At 32.3% G+C, this 17512-nt stretch overlaps 1 protein-coding gene across 1 annotated transcript in view; it reads right to left on the bottom strand.

The window, feature by feature from the left end:
* LRP1B (LDL receptor related protein 1B) overlaps positions 1-17512 on the bottom strand; it is a 1778947-nt gene that overhangs the window by 966002 nt on the left and 795433 nt on the right. The window contains exon 4 of the mRNA XM_057745031.1: positions 2357-2476. Coding sequence (XP_057601014.1) covers positions 2357-2476 — 120 coding nt within the window. The remainder of the gene's footprint in view (positions 1-2356; positions 2477-17512) is intronic.

Consider the following 17512-nt stretch of genomic DNA (forward strand, 5'->3'; position numbering starts at 1 on the left):
CTTAGTAGGAGAAATGATGATTCTTATCTATTTGCACCATTTTTTTCAACTTTACTATTATTGGTTCCTATTTTAGTTTTTCTGATATATGATTATGTTATCCAGGAAAGCAATATGATTAATGATTTCTTTTGTTCTTTCTCCTTAGTCAGGAATGCACTACTATGACATTGATATAACTCTACAAAACTGCCCACAAAGACATAGACATGTCATCACTTGTAGTGCTATTTTCCTTCTTCCTTTAAGGACAGAGAATATCCTAGAAATACCTTCAGGAAACCATAAATGATGTTCAGACCTGGCTATCCAGAAGTGCAGAGAAAGTAAAAAAATCTCTTCTATTCGTGAACTTCCATAATGATTGCTGTGTATTTCCTTATTAATGTTCAACAGAAGAAATTGATTATGATGATTTTTATGGATTTAAAAGAGAGATTCAGGAGGAAGAAATTCACGTAAAAGGAGCTGAAAATCCTGACACCAATAGGAGTGGGGTATCAGGATTATAGCAAAAGATTGAGAAGGATACAGGTTAAGAATATTGGCCTACTTTGTGTGAATTGCAGGTATTGTTTTGAACTTGAAATGGCATGCATTCCAGAGGTACTATTTATATCTGGCAGACTTTGTGATTATAAGGGGTCTAGTGTTGCCAGATCTTCTGATTTTTTTCATAAAGTCTGAACTTTTGTGTGCATCCTTCTGATTTTTAATTGTTGGTTTAAAAATAATGTCAGTCAAATAAAATATACCAGTTTGGTCCCCCTATAGTCAGATTATGCAGCCTTTGGGTCTGATAAACATTTAATAATACATGTTTTTTTATAACATTTGTATTATGCAGAAAATGAAAAAACAACAAACTGAAAATTTAAGCCTGATGGACATTATAAAGCAATGAGCCTCTCCAGGATAAGAATAAGTGAGCTCTGGAGATCTGTGTTTTAGTCCCAAGTCTTCTACTAAAAAGATGCACAGACTTAAGTAAGTCACCTAATCCTTTAGGGTCTCACTTTTGTGACTTTTGTCATGAGGATTTTTCAAATTTCAGATTCTATTTTTAAGGTAAAAGTTATAATACGGGGGTAAGTCAAAAAATAGCTGCACTTTGGTTATATTAAAACTTCTGTAAATTCTATAGCCAGAGTGTGGATAATTTTTGACTCACCCTCATATTAAAGCAAAGGTTTAAAGTAATCAGCAAAGCACCAATTTCTTTGGAAAATATTCTGTTTATTAGTGGTGCTGATAATACAGATATTCCTCAGTTTTATACACAGATTCTATATTCAATGTTTTCTATATATAGATTTTAAATACCATATAAAATAATGCATTATTTATATTGTGGATATATCAGATATATATATATACACACACATGCATATAAATATATGCACTTGGAGTCAACAGAATGGAGAAGTAACCTAAAATAGTTCAGTATGGCAGAGTAGAGTTATTTTGGACAGTAAACATTTGGTGTAGAACATCCACAAAAACAGAAATTAAGACTGAAAAAATATAAATATTTTACACTCATCATTATTGCTATTGGTCAAATATCAATCACCAGAATTACCAATGCAAAAGTTGTAAAGAACATTACATGACTATTATTAACCTAACTTAGTTAACAATAAATGTCTACTACACTGCAGCTATATAAAAGGAAGAAAATATTTAGGAGGTTAATATAATTAAATTCAAAGTTTTAGTGATTAACCAAAACACATCACATTGTTGACTTGTCCCATGTTTGACATTACTGCAATATGAATTGAAAATTGATTTGTAACCATACGATATCACTTACATGCGGAAACTAAAATATGGCACAAATGAACCCATCTACAAAACAGAAACAGACTAGACATAGAGAATAGATTTGTGGTTGCCAAGGGGGAGAGCGGGAGGGAAAGGGATGGACTGGGAGTTTGGGGTTGGTAGATGCAAACTATTACGTTCAGAATGGATAAACATTCTGCTAATGTTTAGCACAGGGAACTATATTCATATCCTGTGATAAACCATAATGGAAAAGAATATACAAAAAGAATGTATATATGTGTATAACTGAGTCATTTTGCTGTACAGCAGAGATTCGTACAATACTGTAATCAACTATACCTCAATAAAAAAAAAAGAAAGAAAACTGATTTGTATAATTGCTTATATAATGTTCATATATATGGTTTTTGGGGGAGAGCCATCCTTTAACTCTCAATAAACAAACAAAAAAGTGAACTAAACATTGTGTGGAACACATTGTAGGTGCTCAAAGATATTTTACTAAATTTCTCTTAACTAAGCCTCTGTTAAAATAAAACTGAATAGAATTACATGTCATAATTACCTTTACAGCTTCTTCCATCTTCTTTTATTGCAAATCCATCCTCACAGTAACACATTGTACTATTTCTGCCCATGGCACATTTATACTGACAATTCAACTGCTGGCAACTGGGCAACAGTTCTGTAGAGGAAAAACAAAGATATTATGTCTATATAACTGTGCACACATGTATACTATTTAAATTTAAATGTTAATATTTATTCAGTGCATAATCGTAATAATACAGCTTTGATTGGTTTCCTAGAAAGTTTCTATGATTGGTTGACAGAACAGACAATATCTATTCCTTCTAAAATACGTTGATTTGCATTTGTTTGAAGTATTGTTAATAAAATTTCAGATCAACCTGTTCAGTCTTTCACTTTTTCCCTTATTACGTGTGTTAAAAGTCACAAATCTTTCCAAATTCTGGTAAATAAAATTATTTCAAGAGGAAAAATGTCAACTGAGTGGTTGATTTCACCACTTACGCCTTTCCTATCTGACACATCCATTGATTTTCTATCTTTTGAGGGCTTGTTTTGATTTACTAATCCATGTATAACCTTCATAGCAATCAATGTGAATATATTCTTTTTCAATAATTTATCTTTCATTGGTGGCAAAATATTAGACAAATACTGGACGTAATATATTTCATTATATCCAAACCTTTTCAGAACAAACACATCATTGAAGCCACAGCTAGCAAAAGCTCACAGCAAATTAGGATTCAATATGATAAATGCACGAAACAGAGATGAAGTGACAGAGGCATATTCACTGCACAAATAATTTCTAACAGGAATAAGATTTACTAAACTGGAAAAATATATGGAAAGAATGTGTGACTGATTGTGGTGTCTGAAAATAGGGATATTAATGGGTTGTGACAATTTCATTTTCTTCCCTGGGGAGAAAAATAAGGGTTTTAAAGATTAAAGTTAAATGATTCAAAATAAATTGATATTTGCCACAAGTTTAGCTGGTGCTTCAGAAATATTATAAATTTTAATAAAAATGTATGAAAAGTCCAATATGGAAAAGAACAGCTAGAACATTCCAAACTGAAAATTTGGTATTTCAGTAAAAAATTGTCTATAGTATTTTCTTAGCCCCATTCCATCTCTTTCATGCAACTATTAATATTTTATGCATCTTCTCTTCTTAAAACTTTAAATCTCCTTCCTAATGATCACCCCACATATGATGATCTTGCTTCCTACTTCCCTGAGAAAATTGAAGCTATCAAAAGAAATTTTCCACAGATTTATGCTTCACATTTTACCCACCTCTGCATAGTCTTATCTTTCTTGCTTTTCAAACTTGGTTTAACTCATAATTAAAGTTCCAGCCCCAATTCCTGTGCACAAATCCCATCCCCTTTCACCTACTCAAGGATATCACTTCCTTTGTTTTTCTCTACTTCCTTTTATAATCATTTTTAAAAATTTATATTAGATCAAATTAAAGCCTCCCTCTCTTTTTGTCAATTAGGTTTCACTGGAACACAGTCACAGCCATTTGTTTACATGTTGCCTATGGCTGTTTTTACACTACAGACAAAACTCAACTAGTTGCCTTAGTTGACTAGTTGAACCCCCAAACCTAAAATACCTACTATAGCCCTTTACAGAAAGTTTTCTGACCCTTGTACTAACTCATTCTCAGCAAACATGCTCTTATTTTTCCCCACATTAAAGACAAAAAACCTCTACAAGTCACCGTTGCCCAATTTCTCTGTTCCTCTTTATAACAAAATTTACAAAATAATACATACTCACTGTCTCTCTCTTCCTCTCTGTCTCTACCTTAAGCTCATTCCATTAAGCTTTTATCTCCATTGCTCCAGAAACTGCTCATACACGGGTCTCCGATGACCTTTATGTTGATAACTGCAATGGCCTTTTCTAAGTCCTCATCTTGATCTGTCAGCAGCGCTTGACACTGTTAACTACTTTCCTTGATATACATTCATTACTTTGCTTCCAGGGTTCCAGACTTCTGGTTTTCCTCTTATTTTACAATCTCTTTTTGTACAGTTCCACATTTTCTTGTCAATCTCTTAAGACTGAAGTGCCCCAGGGAAGAAACCTGGTCTTTTTCTCTTGCCTATTAATATACTACTAGTAAACTCATCAACTATCATAGCTTCCCCTCTAACTGGAACATAACTGCAGCTCCATAACTTGAAAGCTAGGTGTGCCCTCTTCGACTTCTAATTTCCACTTCTCTGATTACAATTGACATTTTGTATTAAAATGTATTTCTCTTTGAGATACCTGGAACAATTTCTGTTCCTTGATATAAATTCAACCAATATACAAATCAACTACATCTCATTTGTAGCTTTGGAATTGGGATCAATGCTAATTATATATTGATATAAATATTAACATTTATACAATGTGCAAAGATCAGTCATTTGGTCTGTAAAAATACATTATTAATAAAAATATAGAATGGGTCTTTAGAAATTATGACATTTTTGTTTTGTATGGTAGTTATTTACATTTTGGTTTTCCCCACCAGTCTCTAGAGGTATAAATTATAAACCTAAATATATATATGAATAAGTATATATGTATAATAAATATATATGTATATACATATATATCAAGTTTTTAAAATATGCAATCTTTTTGAAACCCCATACCAGTCAAACATGTAGATATTATTGTAATTTAAACCTTTCAGATGAAGAAACTTATGTGTGATAACTAATTAAAGATTATACAGTAAACATATGATGGAGATGATATTCAAAACTTCAAATCATGGTCAGGCTGACTACAAACAAAGCCTGTGTTCTCAAAAATGCCTCTAACTCCCACTGTACAATCTGGTAATGGTTGAAACCATGCTGATTTTTTTTTTTTGTTTTTTGTTTGTTTGTTTGTTTTTTGCTTTGTCATTCTAGGCTTAGTAGTGTGCTATAGATAAAAGAAGTGTTTTATAAATTTCATAGGATGAATGAACCAATAAATCAATACAATAGCTTAACTCTAGCATAAGGATTAACACTCTCAGGTGTCATTTCTTGTCCATTAAATTAAACTAGGTCCTAAAGGTAGTTCATTTACATCTTTAAGCTAGGTAATTGAGTTGTCAAATCTTGTTTGATTATGGTGGAATCAGTCCAAAATTGCCTTACTATATACGCTTCTTTTAGTTTAAAATTGATTGAGCATCTAGTTAATGCTAAGGACTCTGCTGGGGTTCCACAGATACAAAATTGCTTTAGACAAATTAATGAATTACAACATGAGTGTGGAAGTGAGTGGGATTAGATGGGAAGCACAACAATGTGAACAACAGCTATAATTCTCAGCAGAACAACATGTATACTAAATAAAAGTATAAGTGACATTAGCTGGAACGAGAAGAATTCATCCAAAGAATGGAAATGGAGGTAGGTATCTGGAAAAAGACATTGTGAAAGAAGTTAAAGCTAAAATTTAAAAGATGAGTTCAGTAGACAAAAGTTACAAGCATGCATTCCAGATAAATTAGACAATATGAGAAAATAATTTTTTAAAAAATGAAAGCATATAAGAGATAAACACAATGATAACCTTGTGTGGCTAAAATATAGTGTTTGATGTGGTAGGAACTGGGACTGGAATTATTATTTGGGATCAGATAGAAGTAGATTAATTCTTAGATTAAGTGGAATTTTCTGTTTCGATAATGGGAATCATTGCTAGTTAAGGAGGAGAGAAATGATATACTCTGACTTGTATTCTTTGAAAGTGCCTAATAACAAGGAGAAAGGTGAGTAAAAGACAGTGAAGAAAGAAAAGCTATCTAAAATGGCTGCAAATTAGGACTATGAATATTTTAGATGAGTGGATGGCCAAAAACTTGGTGAAAGCATAATAACACTGACTTAACAGTACCAATAAAATGAATTAAGAATAAAAGAAGGACTAGATGTTTAGAGGGAAATACTAAATTTGCTTTTGACTGTTTAGTTTAAAATATTGACAAGAAAATGGCTAGGAGGGAGTTGAGAATTTGAGTCTAAGAAGAAAAGTCTCAATTAGAGATGGAGATTTGTAAGTCAAAAACATATAATTGGTATTTGAAGTCCAAAGAGAAAATAATCATCCCTTAAAAAAGAATATTTATGATATAAATCAAACCTAGAGAACTTTTACATATGAAAGGCAAGCAGAAGAAGTGTCAATAAAGAAAACTGAGAAATAAGTATTTAGATGAAGAACCTAGAAAGTTTCACAAAACCTAAGGAAGAAGAACAGTCCATGGACGTAAGCAGGGCAAGAAATATAATTTTTTTTGAGAAATATACTTGAATGAAGCCTAAAAACTGCACTGGGTTTCCTAATAGATCAATTAAGACCTTTAAAAAAAGGTTTCAGTAGAGCAGAGGGGATAGAGATAAATGTAGTAAGGGGTTGGGACAGAAAGGAAGTTTCTCATAGAAAAGACCAATATCTTAAAGGATAAAGAACATGAAGGTAGGGGTATTATCTAATTTATTTAGTCTGTACCTTAGGACAGTCACATTAATTCACTGCTCTAAATGAACTGTTTTCCATGTAATCCCTAGAGCCCAACTCTTTCTTTTCCCTGTCTCAATCCGAAGTAGAAAATCCATAGACTATTGGTTCTATCTTTTTGCTCTCCCTAATCTTGAAACCCCTGGAGTATGAAGAGTACAATGCATGCTGAAAGGTTACCAGTGTGATGGTAGTGATGGGGAAAAATGAGAAAAAATAAGAGAAAATGGGTAGAAACCGTTATGAAAGATCAGACCTCACACATGATTTTGAGTATTACGTGGGAGTCTTGTGGTTGAAAATAGCAAAAGAGACAAGGGCAACTTAGCCTTTGGTTTACTGAATTTAGCCGGCATGAGGATTTGTATATGTACAGAGAGATGATAGGGAGACAATTAAACAGTATATGATATCAGATAAAGTGGGAGATGTGGATTCTTCTAACAGATCATGAAAAACTATAAAGAGCTAACAACACGAAAAACTAAAATTTAAAATTTGGCTTGGCTCTGTGAAAGCAATACTAATTATTGTAATGTTATCTATTTGAACTGCTTACTATTTATGCTTAATTACATGCAACACTATAATGATTAGGAACATAATTAAAAGTGCATCTGATTGATTTTGTTAGAAAGCTTATTTGAGTAGAACAGAACTTTTGTGCTTGAATCATCAGTCTTCATAAGCGCTTTAAATTAAGCACAGTCATTGGTTCATGCAACATTATCATTGGTTTGGATCTTAGACTGAAGTAGGAAGATCACTAGTATCCAAGGGCATGAAATATGCAAATGAGAACACAAATATGGAAACATGGTATCTTGTCTCTATTCCTCAGCATTATCATAAAAGTAACTTTTTAATTAAAGGAGAGGAGCTACTATTTCAGAAATTAAATCTAATGCAATTGATGAAGACTCCCCAACACAGACCCACTATATTCTGTGATTTTAAGAAATATTTCTGTGTTCTTTTCAAAGTTGTATAGAATATTACAAAAATGTGAATATATTTTCTGTATAAAATACAAGTGAACAGTTTACAACTAGTAGGTAGCTTTGAGGTATCTAAGCTTCTAAGTCATCCTTTAACTTAGAAATAGATTCAAGAAATAGATTTCTGAATTTTTATTACTAATAAATAGTAAGAGGAGCTCTAGAAGGATACAAAATTGATTCATACTAAATCTCATATCCCTTTTAGCACTCTTTTTCTTTTTTCTGAATGTGGTATCATATCACATAGACAGCTTTGGATTCTGGAGCCACAGTACCTAAGCTCCAACCTTGGTTTAACTAATTTCAGGCTATGTGAATGTGGCAAATAATAGCTAATGTTCACCAATCCTGTTCTCCTCTTTCTGTGCAAATAAAAAGATGACATTTCCTAGTTGACTAGTTAGGTTGGAACCATGTATCTGGCTTCTAGATGATGTAATATATGCAATATTGGTTTGTGCCACTTCCTAACCCAGCCCCTAAAAGATTCTGACAATCTTCTACTATCTCTTGACTTTTCAGCCCTTTGGATGCAAGGAATCCAGCAGACAACTGGTAGGACCCCAGGATGGCAGAAACTCCAAGCGGAGGGGGGCTAAAACTCAGGAAACATCTACTGATGACCCAAATGAACTGTGATGTGAGTGAAAATTTGGATTTTTGTTGCATTAAACTGTGGAGGTACCAGGGTTGTTACATTATACCATGGTAATGGGCAAATGACTTAAGCTCTCTATACCTGTTTTTTCTTATCTCTAAAATGGGAATAATAATAGAAACTACCTCATAGGGTATTGTGAGGTTTAAATGAGGTAAGTCATGCCAAGTTCCTAAAATATTCCCTCCCTCATAGTAAGTCTTTTACCTATCACTATCTTTATCATTATTTTACCATTTAAGCATAATCATCCCTTCAGTACAACAGAATGCCTGTCATCAAGTATTCTTGTCATAATTTCCATATTCCTCAAGCAATCTGGGACTATGTTTCATTTTACAATAAAAAGAGTATCTCTTTTGTCCTTTTATTTTTGAGTGTTACATAAAATAGTTCCAGTTTTGCCTTTAAATCATTTCTGTATCCTTTGACATCTTCTGCAGAAGATTTTTTTTTTTTTTTTTTTTTTTTGGTAAATTCTCCTGAAATTGCTACCTGAATGAACAGTCCTCAACAGATAGGGAAACACTAACCATAGGAAACAAAGATTTTTCTATACTGGCTAATTGGTTTCTATAAAATATGAATATTACCCACTGAAACAATGCCTATCCACAGCTAATCTGCTACACAAGCATAGACCAATCAACAATCCAGGCATGCAACTTTCACCAAATACTTATGCTAGTCTGCACAGTCTTTAGGGATTGCTGTGCTTTTTAACAGCACTGGGATTTAGATCACATTTCCACGAATGTATGCAGGTTTATGATTTTGGAAACACATACAAATAAATTTTGCTAACCTGCCTCAGAGTAAAAGCAGATCAGTAGAAAATGGTTATTAGAAACTAGTAAACAGGTTCCAGCAATTGCAAGTTATTACTTTTAGGAGGGTCTTCCCTCATTAGTTTTGTTTATGTAAACATTTCTAAGCCAGAGAACCACAGTTTCCAATACTATACATGTGCCCATCAGATCATCAATAGCATTATGCTGGCTGCCTTTATGCCCTATAATTGAACAATTCACAATGATCATGTTGATCACATATTGGACTTGGTGGGATAGTAAGAACACAGCCGTGCCACAGTCATGTACTTCTAGGTATTATGTTCCTCCCTGAGAGGAAATTAGAACTTTTGTAAACCCTTTGGAGATAACAAAAAGTATACGCACTTTTCCAAATATAAGTTATCTGAGATATTATTTTACAAAATAGGATCAAATTTCATTCTCAATTTACTAATCAAGTTTCTTCTTGAATTTAGCTTATACAAAAATGCCTTTTAACCAACACGACAATCATGGTAATGAGAAAGAAATCTTTCCCCGTGTAATACATTTACAAAAATACAGAATTCACTCACTTTTTGTACTTGGAAATTGAAAAGTTGATGCAGCTACTTATCATACCTGACAGCCCCTCTTGTCAGCAGGACGCATGCTTGGCATATTTAGAATGGTGATAATTTGTGTCACATCATTCATCCTCTCAGCGATGTTTCCTTACCATGGTAACATGCAGCGTGAGCTGGCTTAACAGATATTAGGCTGCTGCTCATCACTGCTAAGGTGGAATTCTTCAGAGTTCTCTGCTTAGTGCAAAACCACAGTCCTGGCCTCACATTTTCAGTGTGTTCCCATATAACATTAAGGCAATTCTTTACTTTTTTATTATTTTATATATATACATGTATTTTAGATACAAGTCCATTATGAAATATTTGATTTATAAGTATATTCTCCTGGTCTGTAGCGTCTCCTTTCATTTTATTAGTGTTTTCAAATAATAAATTGGCAAAGAAAAAATTCCTTAATTTTGATGAAGCCCAATTTCTCAATATTTTCTTTTTGAATCATACTTTTAGTGTCAAATCCTTACCTAGGTCAATCACTCCTTTATTTTCTTCTAGAAATTTTATAGTTTTAGAGTTTTGGTCCATTTTGAGTTAGTTTTTATATATAGTATAATATATAAGTCAAGTTTTTTTTGCATTAAATGTTGAACTGCTCCTGCACCATTTGTGCTTTTCTTCATTAAATTATCTTTGCACTTAAAAAAATACATATTATACTACATATATTTGATCATATATTTGTGGATGTATTTCTGTACTCTTAGGTTTCATTAATTTACATGTTTACCTTTCTCCAATATCACACTGTTTCGACAGAGTAAACTTGAAATCTGGTAGCATGAATCCTCATACTTTATTTTTGTTTTTCAGGACTGCTTTAGATATTCTAGGTCCTTTACATTTCCATATAAATTTTAGAATTGGTTGTCAGTTTTTATGAAATATTGCTAGGATTTTAATTGGAATTATATTGAATTTATAGATTGAGGAAGGTTGACATTTTAACACTATTGGGTCTCTTGATCCACAAATACATGTATATGCACATTTATTTGGGGCTCTAGGAGGCTTTTTTTCCCCATGAGTTTCCAGCATACAGATCTTGCATAGATACACTGTTCAATTAGTACCTAAGTGTTTTATAGTTTTGGTTTATTATAAGTGGCATTATTTCAATTTCCAATTGTATATCTCTAGCATTTAGAAACACGATTGATTTTTTATATATTGGCCTTATATCCTATGACCTTGTTGAAGTTACAAAAAGACACAAATTAAAAATATCCACAAGGAAAGAGAGGATACCACTACAGATCCCACAGTTTTAAAAAGATAATTAGAAAAAATGTCAAACAATTCTATGCCTTTAACTTTGACAACACAGTTGAAATAGACAAGTTCCTTGAAAAACACAAACTGCCAAAGCTCACTGAAGAAGAAACGGATGATCTGAATATCCTTATATCTATAATATTAAAGAAATTGAACTTAAAATTAAAAACCTTCCCACAAATAAAACACTAGACCTAGGTGGCTTCACTGAATATGCTACCAAGCATTTAGAGAAGAAACGGTACCAATTCTATACAAACATTTCTAGAAAAGAAAAAGGAAGAAAATATTTTCTAATGAATTTTATGAGGCCAGAATTACCCCAATTCCAAAATCATACAAACACATTCAAGAAAAGGAAACTACAGAACAATATTCCTTATGAACACTGATGCAAAATTCCTAACAACCCAAATGTAGTAATATATGAAAGAATAATATATCATGACTAAGTGAGGTTTATCATGGCAGGTTTAGCATTTGAAAATCAATTAATGCAGGTCACCATATCAGTAGACTAAGAGAGAAAAAACATGATTATTTCAACAGAATCCTAAAGCATTTAACAAAAAACAATATCCATTCATGATTAAAAACAAAAATAAAGCCACAGATACTCTTAGCAGTATAGTAACAGAAGGGAATGTCTTTAACCTGACCAAATTATTTTGCCCCAATATCAGTAACAAGTCATAAAGGAAACAGGATAACTGCTCTTACCACTCATATTCAATAATGTACTAGAGGTCCTAGCCATACAAATTAGAAAGAATGAAATAAATAAAAATGTCTCTATTTTTAAAGACAAACACTTATGTAAAAAATTTAGGAAAAAAAATCTACCCCAAATCCAACAGAATCAATTCTTTAATTTTTTTTCAAATAGGAAAAACCTATCACATCATAACTTTCAATTTGCATAATAATATCTCCTAAAGATTTACTACTCTTTCAAAAAGAAAAAGAAAAATTCTCTATGTTAAATGTATTATTACAAGGTGGAAATTGTAGGCCAATTAGATGGTTTGAGAAAATATTCTGTGGACTGAGGCTAGTGTTTAAAACAGATTGTGTACTTTTAAAAATAATAATATACATGTGTGGGTGCAGGCGCACTCAACACATATCGATACCCCCATCCTTTTTTGATAGATGTATAGTATTCCATCCTATGGATGTGGATGATTAGTAATTTAATAAGCCAATTATATGCCCAAACACATTTAGTTTGCATCATCAATGCAGCTATCTGTTTAAAACTATTTTTACTCTTCCTTCTATACTGCACATTTATTTCTAGGAAGTGGCTACCTAGTCAGAGACTCAAGGGCCTGACCTGAGAGTGTACTACACCAACGATAAGAGATTTTTCCCATTTTATGCTAAAGATATAGCAAGTTGCGAGTGTACTCAGAGAAAGAATTCTAATCATACCAACTCATTTGCTAAAACTGGATGGAAAACTGCTTATTTTGGGTCCATAAGTAAAATCATTTCTAGCAATTTAGCAACTTTAGGCTCTGATTTCTTAAACTTTTTTTTATCGTGGCAGCATTCAGAGTCCTAAAATTCAAATATGTAAAACTTTGAAACAGTTTTCCTTACCTGGAAAATTAAAATCTAGTTATCAAGGCACAACATAAAAAATTATTTTATGTTATGAAAAGGCAGGCTTGGATTCAATATCCATTGACAAAGTTTGCTAAATCATAAGCCTATCATCTGCAGGTATTAGTTATTAGAGGGAATATGGTTTAAGAAAAAATATTTACTTCAGTTTTATCTATAAGAGGATATGAGAAGATAAAACAAACCAATGCATGCTCCTGCGGGGTTCTCTTCTCAGATCACATTAGAGGATAATGACATTACTGACTTCATAGGGATGGTGTGAGGTTCAAACACAGTAATTCAATAGAAGCACTTAGCTTAGTGTCTAACACACTGTAAACACCCATTATAGGTTGGCAGTTATGCTATTATCATTATAATCTTCAGCACATCTCCACCAAAAGAATCTAGTAATTTTCACTTCCATCTTTTATTTACGTAGAAGAATAGACCAGGCACATATGGTATCTTTAAATGTGCTTTAGTCTTTAAGGTAGAAGACAAATCTACTTGTAATATTTCTTACCAGACATTTAACTGTAGACTAATTTCTTAACCTTTCTGGGCCTTAGCCTCCAACCTAGCATGTATCTTAATAAGTTTTTAAGAATATTAAAAACAATGAGTGCAAACATGCTCTATAACTTGTAGAGTATTATATAAATTCTGAGACATTCACTGGCATATGGAGAGATAAAGGAAAGAATGCAGAGAGTGCTAGGTGTATTGGACTGGTAAAGCCAAGGTATTTCGTGGCATTATTCATCTGTTTCAATATCTTGTATTTGATTTTGCAGTAAGGCTGATGTGCTAGATTTACTACTAATAAGGTTATCCAGATCAGGTCTTTGTCTTGTTCAACATATGCAGTCACAACCGCAAAGAAACTATGCTTGAGGGAAAAAAAAATTAACCAAATTTACAAGAGCCTGAGAAAAATACAACACCAGTAGAAATTGCATATATCTAGTTAGGGAGTTTTTCATGCCTAGAGGAAGAAGGGTAGGAAAATAAATATAGAGTTGAAAAAGGGTTATATACAAATAAATTATATAAGTATTGCATAGCTTATATGAGATAAACATAATAGGATAGAGGTGGTAGTAGTGATTGGATTAGAGAAGGTGAGGCACTGTGAATAAAGACACCTCTTTTGTAAAGGGAGTTCATAACTTCTAGCAGTTTCCCCATATTTAGTAGGCTAGAGGTACTTGTAACTAAATTTATTTGGAAAGTAAAGATAAAAGTCATCTTTTTCCCTTCAAAGGACAAACATCATTGTCTTAAATCCTCATATTAGTCCCAGACTATAGGAGGCAACAGTAACCTTGGGAAGGCATCTATATATTCAATGCAATGAAAATGAACAAAGGCAAATGCAGCATAGTGCCTGACACATATTAGGTAAAAAGGTGCTCACTAGCTATGTTAAGTATGGAAATTAAACACACTAATTCAGCTCTGCACTTTGCTAAACCCTTAATAAAAGTGAAAAGAAAGGCTCAAACACACAAGAATAAAGAGAATAGGAAAGGAGACTAGAAAAGACAAAGGTAATCAACAAAAACTTAAAAGCAAAGAAGCAGTAAGTGCACGTTGACTGATCTGGCCTTTATGGGTACTAAGGAAGTAAAATTTAAGCCAACGGTTGAAGGAGATGATACGGATGGTAATCAGAGATGCTGCATTCCAAACACATAGATTGTTCACTGCACAACTCCAGGGGGCATTATTAAAACAAACTATCTCTATTTACAGATGACATGATCTTGTATATGGCAAATCCTAAGAAATACGCATTAAAAAAATCGATTAGAATAAATGAGTTCAGCAAGTTTTGCAGGGTAAAAGAAAAAAAATACACATCGATTTTATTTCTATACACTAGCAATGAACTATCTGAAAGTGTAATTAAGAACAATTCCATGTAAAAACTACACAATAAAAGAATAAAATATTTAGGAACAAATTCAACAAAAGAAGTACAAGACCTGTACACTGAAGAATACAAAATATCACTGAAATAAATTTAAGAAGATCTAACTAAATGAAAAGAAATCCCATATTCACAGATTAGAAGACTTAATGATGTTAGGGTGGTAATACTTTCCAAATTGATCTACAGATTCAATGAAATCCCTAGGAAGATCTAAGCTGTCTTTTCTGCATAAATTGACAAGAAGATCTAAAATTCATATGGAAATGCAAGGGACTGAGAAGAGCCAGAAAAGAAAAACTCTTAAAATGAAGAACATTTTGGAGAACTCACATTTTCCCATTTTAAAACTTACTACAAAGCTACAATAATGAAAAGAGTGTGGTACTACCACAGGACAGAGACATATATCGATGGAATACAATTGAAAGTCCAGAAATAAATTCTACATCTACATTCAATTAATTTTATATAAAAAATTCAATGAGGAAGAATAGTTTTTCAACAAATGAGTCTATTCCAACTGGAAATTCACACACAAAGAAATGAAGTTTGGTCCCTACCTTATGCCACATGCAAAATTTAGCTCAAAATGAATTATATATCTAAGAATAAGAGCTAAAATAATAAAACTCTTAGAAGAAAACATAGGAATAAATATTTGAGTCTCTGAGTTAAGCAAAGTCTTCCTAGATAGAGCATCAAAAACACAAGCGAAAAAAGAAAAACAAATTCTACTCAAGAAAACTAAAAATGTTTATGCTTCAAAGAATACTACCAAGAAAATGAAGAGATGACCATAGAATGGGATAAAACATTTCCAAATAAAATCTGATGAGATCTGTATTCAGATAAATAATAATTCTTACATTATGATTTTTATAACTCTTACAATTCAATAATAAGTACACAAACAACCCAATATAAAGACAGGAAAAGAATTTGAATCCACATTTCTCCAAAGAAATTACACAAATGTCCATTTAACAGATGAATGAATATTCAACATCTGCATTTATTAGGCCAATGCAAATCAAAACTGTAATCAAAATACTAATTCATATTTATCAGTATGGTTATAATCACAATGACAGACAATACTAAGTGTTGGTGAGGATGTAGATAAATGGGAGCCCTCATTACACTCTTCCTGGAAATGTAAATGATTCAGCCATTTTGGAAACTGTTTTGACAGTTCCTCAAAATGTAAAACAAAAAGTTACCATATGGTCCAGCAGTTCTACTCTTAGATATTTACCAAAAAGAAATTTGAACACACAAAAACTTGGACATTAATGTCCATAGCAACACTATTCATAATAGCAAAAAAACTGGAAACAAGTGTCCTTGAAGGAATAAATGGGTAAGCAAAATGAGGTGTATCCATGCAATGGAATATTATGTGACAATGAAAAGGAATGAAGTACTGATATAAACTACAACATCAGTGAACATTGAAATCATTAAGCTAGTAAAGCTAGCTAGAAGCCAGTCATAGAAGAACACATATTGTATGATTCCATTTATCTGAATTGTCTCAAATAGGCACATCAATAAAATGATTATTGCCTAGTGCTGTGGAGAATGGGAAGAAATGAGGAGTGATTGCTAATAGGTTCAAGGTTATTTTTTGGTATAATGAAAATATTATAAAAATGACTGTGGTGGCAGTTGCATAATTCTGTGAATATACTGAAAAAACTGGATTTATAATTTAATTGGGTGAAATGTATGGTATGTGAATATTTCAATGAAACCATTATTACAAAAATCACATAAAAAAAGGATTAGGGATCAAAATGGAATTAAAACCTTCAGCAGTAACAACAGAATTTAGAAAGCATGAAGAAATGCCTAAATTTTAATAGACAATGGTTTTTGTTCTCTAGTATGCACAGATAAACTATCAACTGAGAGAATAAAGATATTTCCAGACATGCTAGGCCACCAAAAATGTATCACCAAACACCTTTTCTCAGGAGGCTTATACAGAAGCATAGCTACAGGAGGATTTTTGTCTTTAACCAAAGAGAAAGTAACTTATAAAGTACAGTTTGCCTAAACTTGGGCAGAGATTGTCTAGCAGGCTGGTGAAGAGAATTCCCAGGATAACACTTATGCAATCAGTTTAAGTTGAAGAAAGTCACAGAGGGCTTTGGAAAGTTTGTCACCAAGAAATTCAAATAAAATCAAATAATATAAAAAATATGCTTATAGTACACTACATGCCTCAGCTCTGAAGAATGCGTACCAGATGATGAAACTAGCGAATGTTTATTTAAACAATCACTGAATATAATTATATAGAAAGAATGTGTGTAGTAGGCAGGGTAAGGAGGGGATTTCTACCTAAGCAAAATAGTCCTCTTTCAGTAGAAAGCTAGTCAACAATACCTTAAATTCAAGCATGTTATATTATATTCAGATTTTTTTTAAAGAAGAGTTAAAAGTTTAATATTCTTGGGTAACAGAGATCAAGGATGAGTGGATCCCTTTTTCATTTTGAGCTTTACAGAACTATTAGACTTTTAAGCCATGTACATGTATCACTTTGATTTCAAAAATTAGTAATTAAAAAAATAGGAACCAGATGGCATCTTTATAGAGCCTTCATTTATAATCATTACAAGCATTTTTTACATTTTGGGGTGCTTTTTGAGGGAATTCATAAAATAAAAGTATCTTTTCAATAGATCTTATGTTTCTCTGGTGAAGATTATTTTAGTCATTTTTACTGTCTTCCACAAGTATTTTAA

The sequence above is a fragment of the Hippopotamus amphibius genome, chromosome 8 (assembly GCF_030028045.1).
Source record: "Hippopotamus amphibius kiboko isolate mHipAmp2 chromosome 8, mHipAmp2.hap2, whole genome shotgun sequence".
Taxonomy (NCBI): Eukaryota; Metazoa; Chordata; class Mammalia; order Artiodactyla; family Hippopotamidae; genus Hippopotamus; species Hippopotamus amphibius.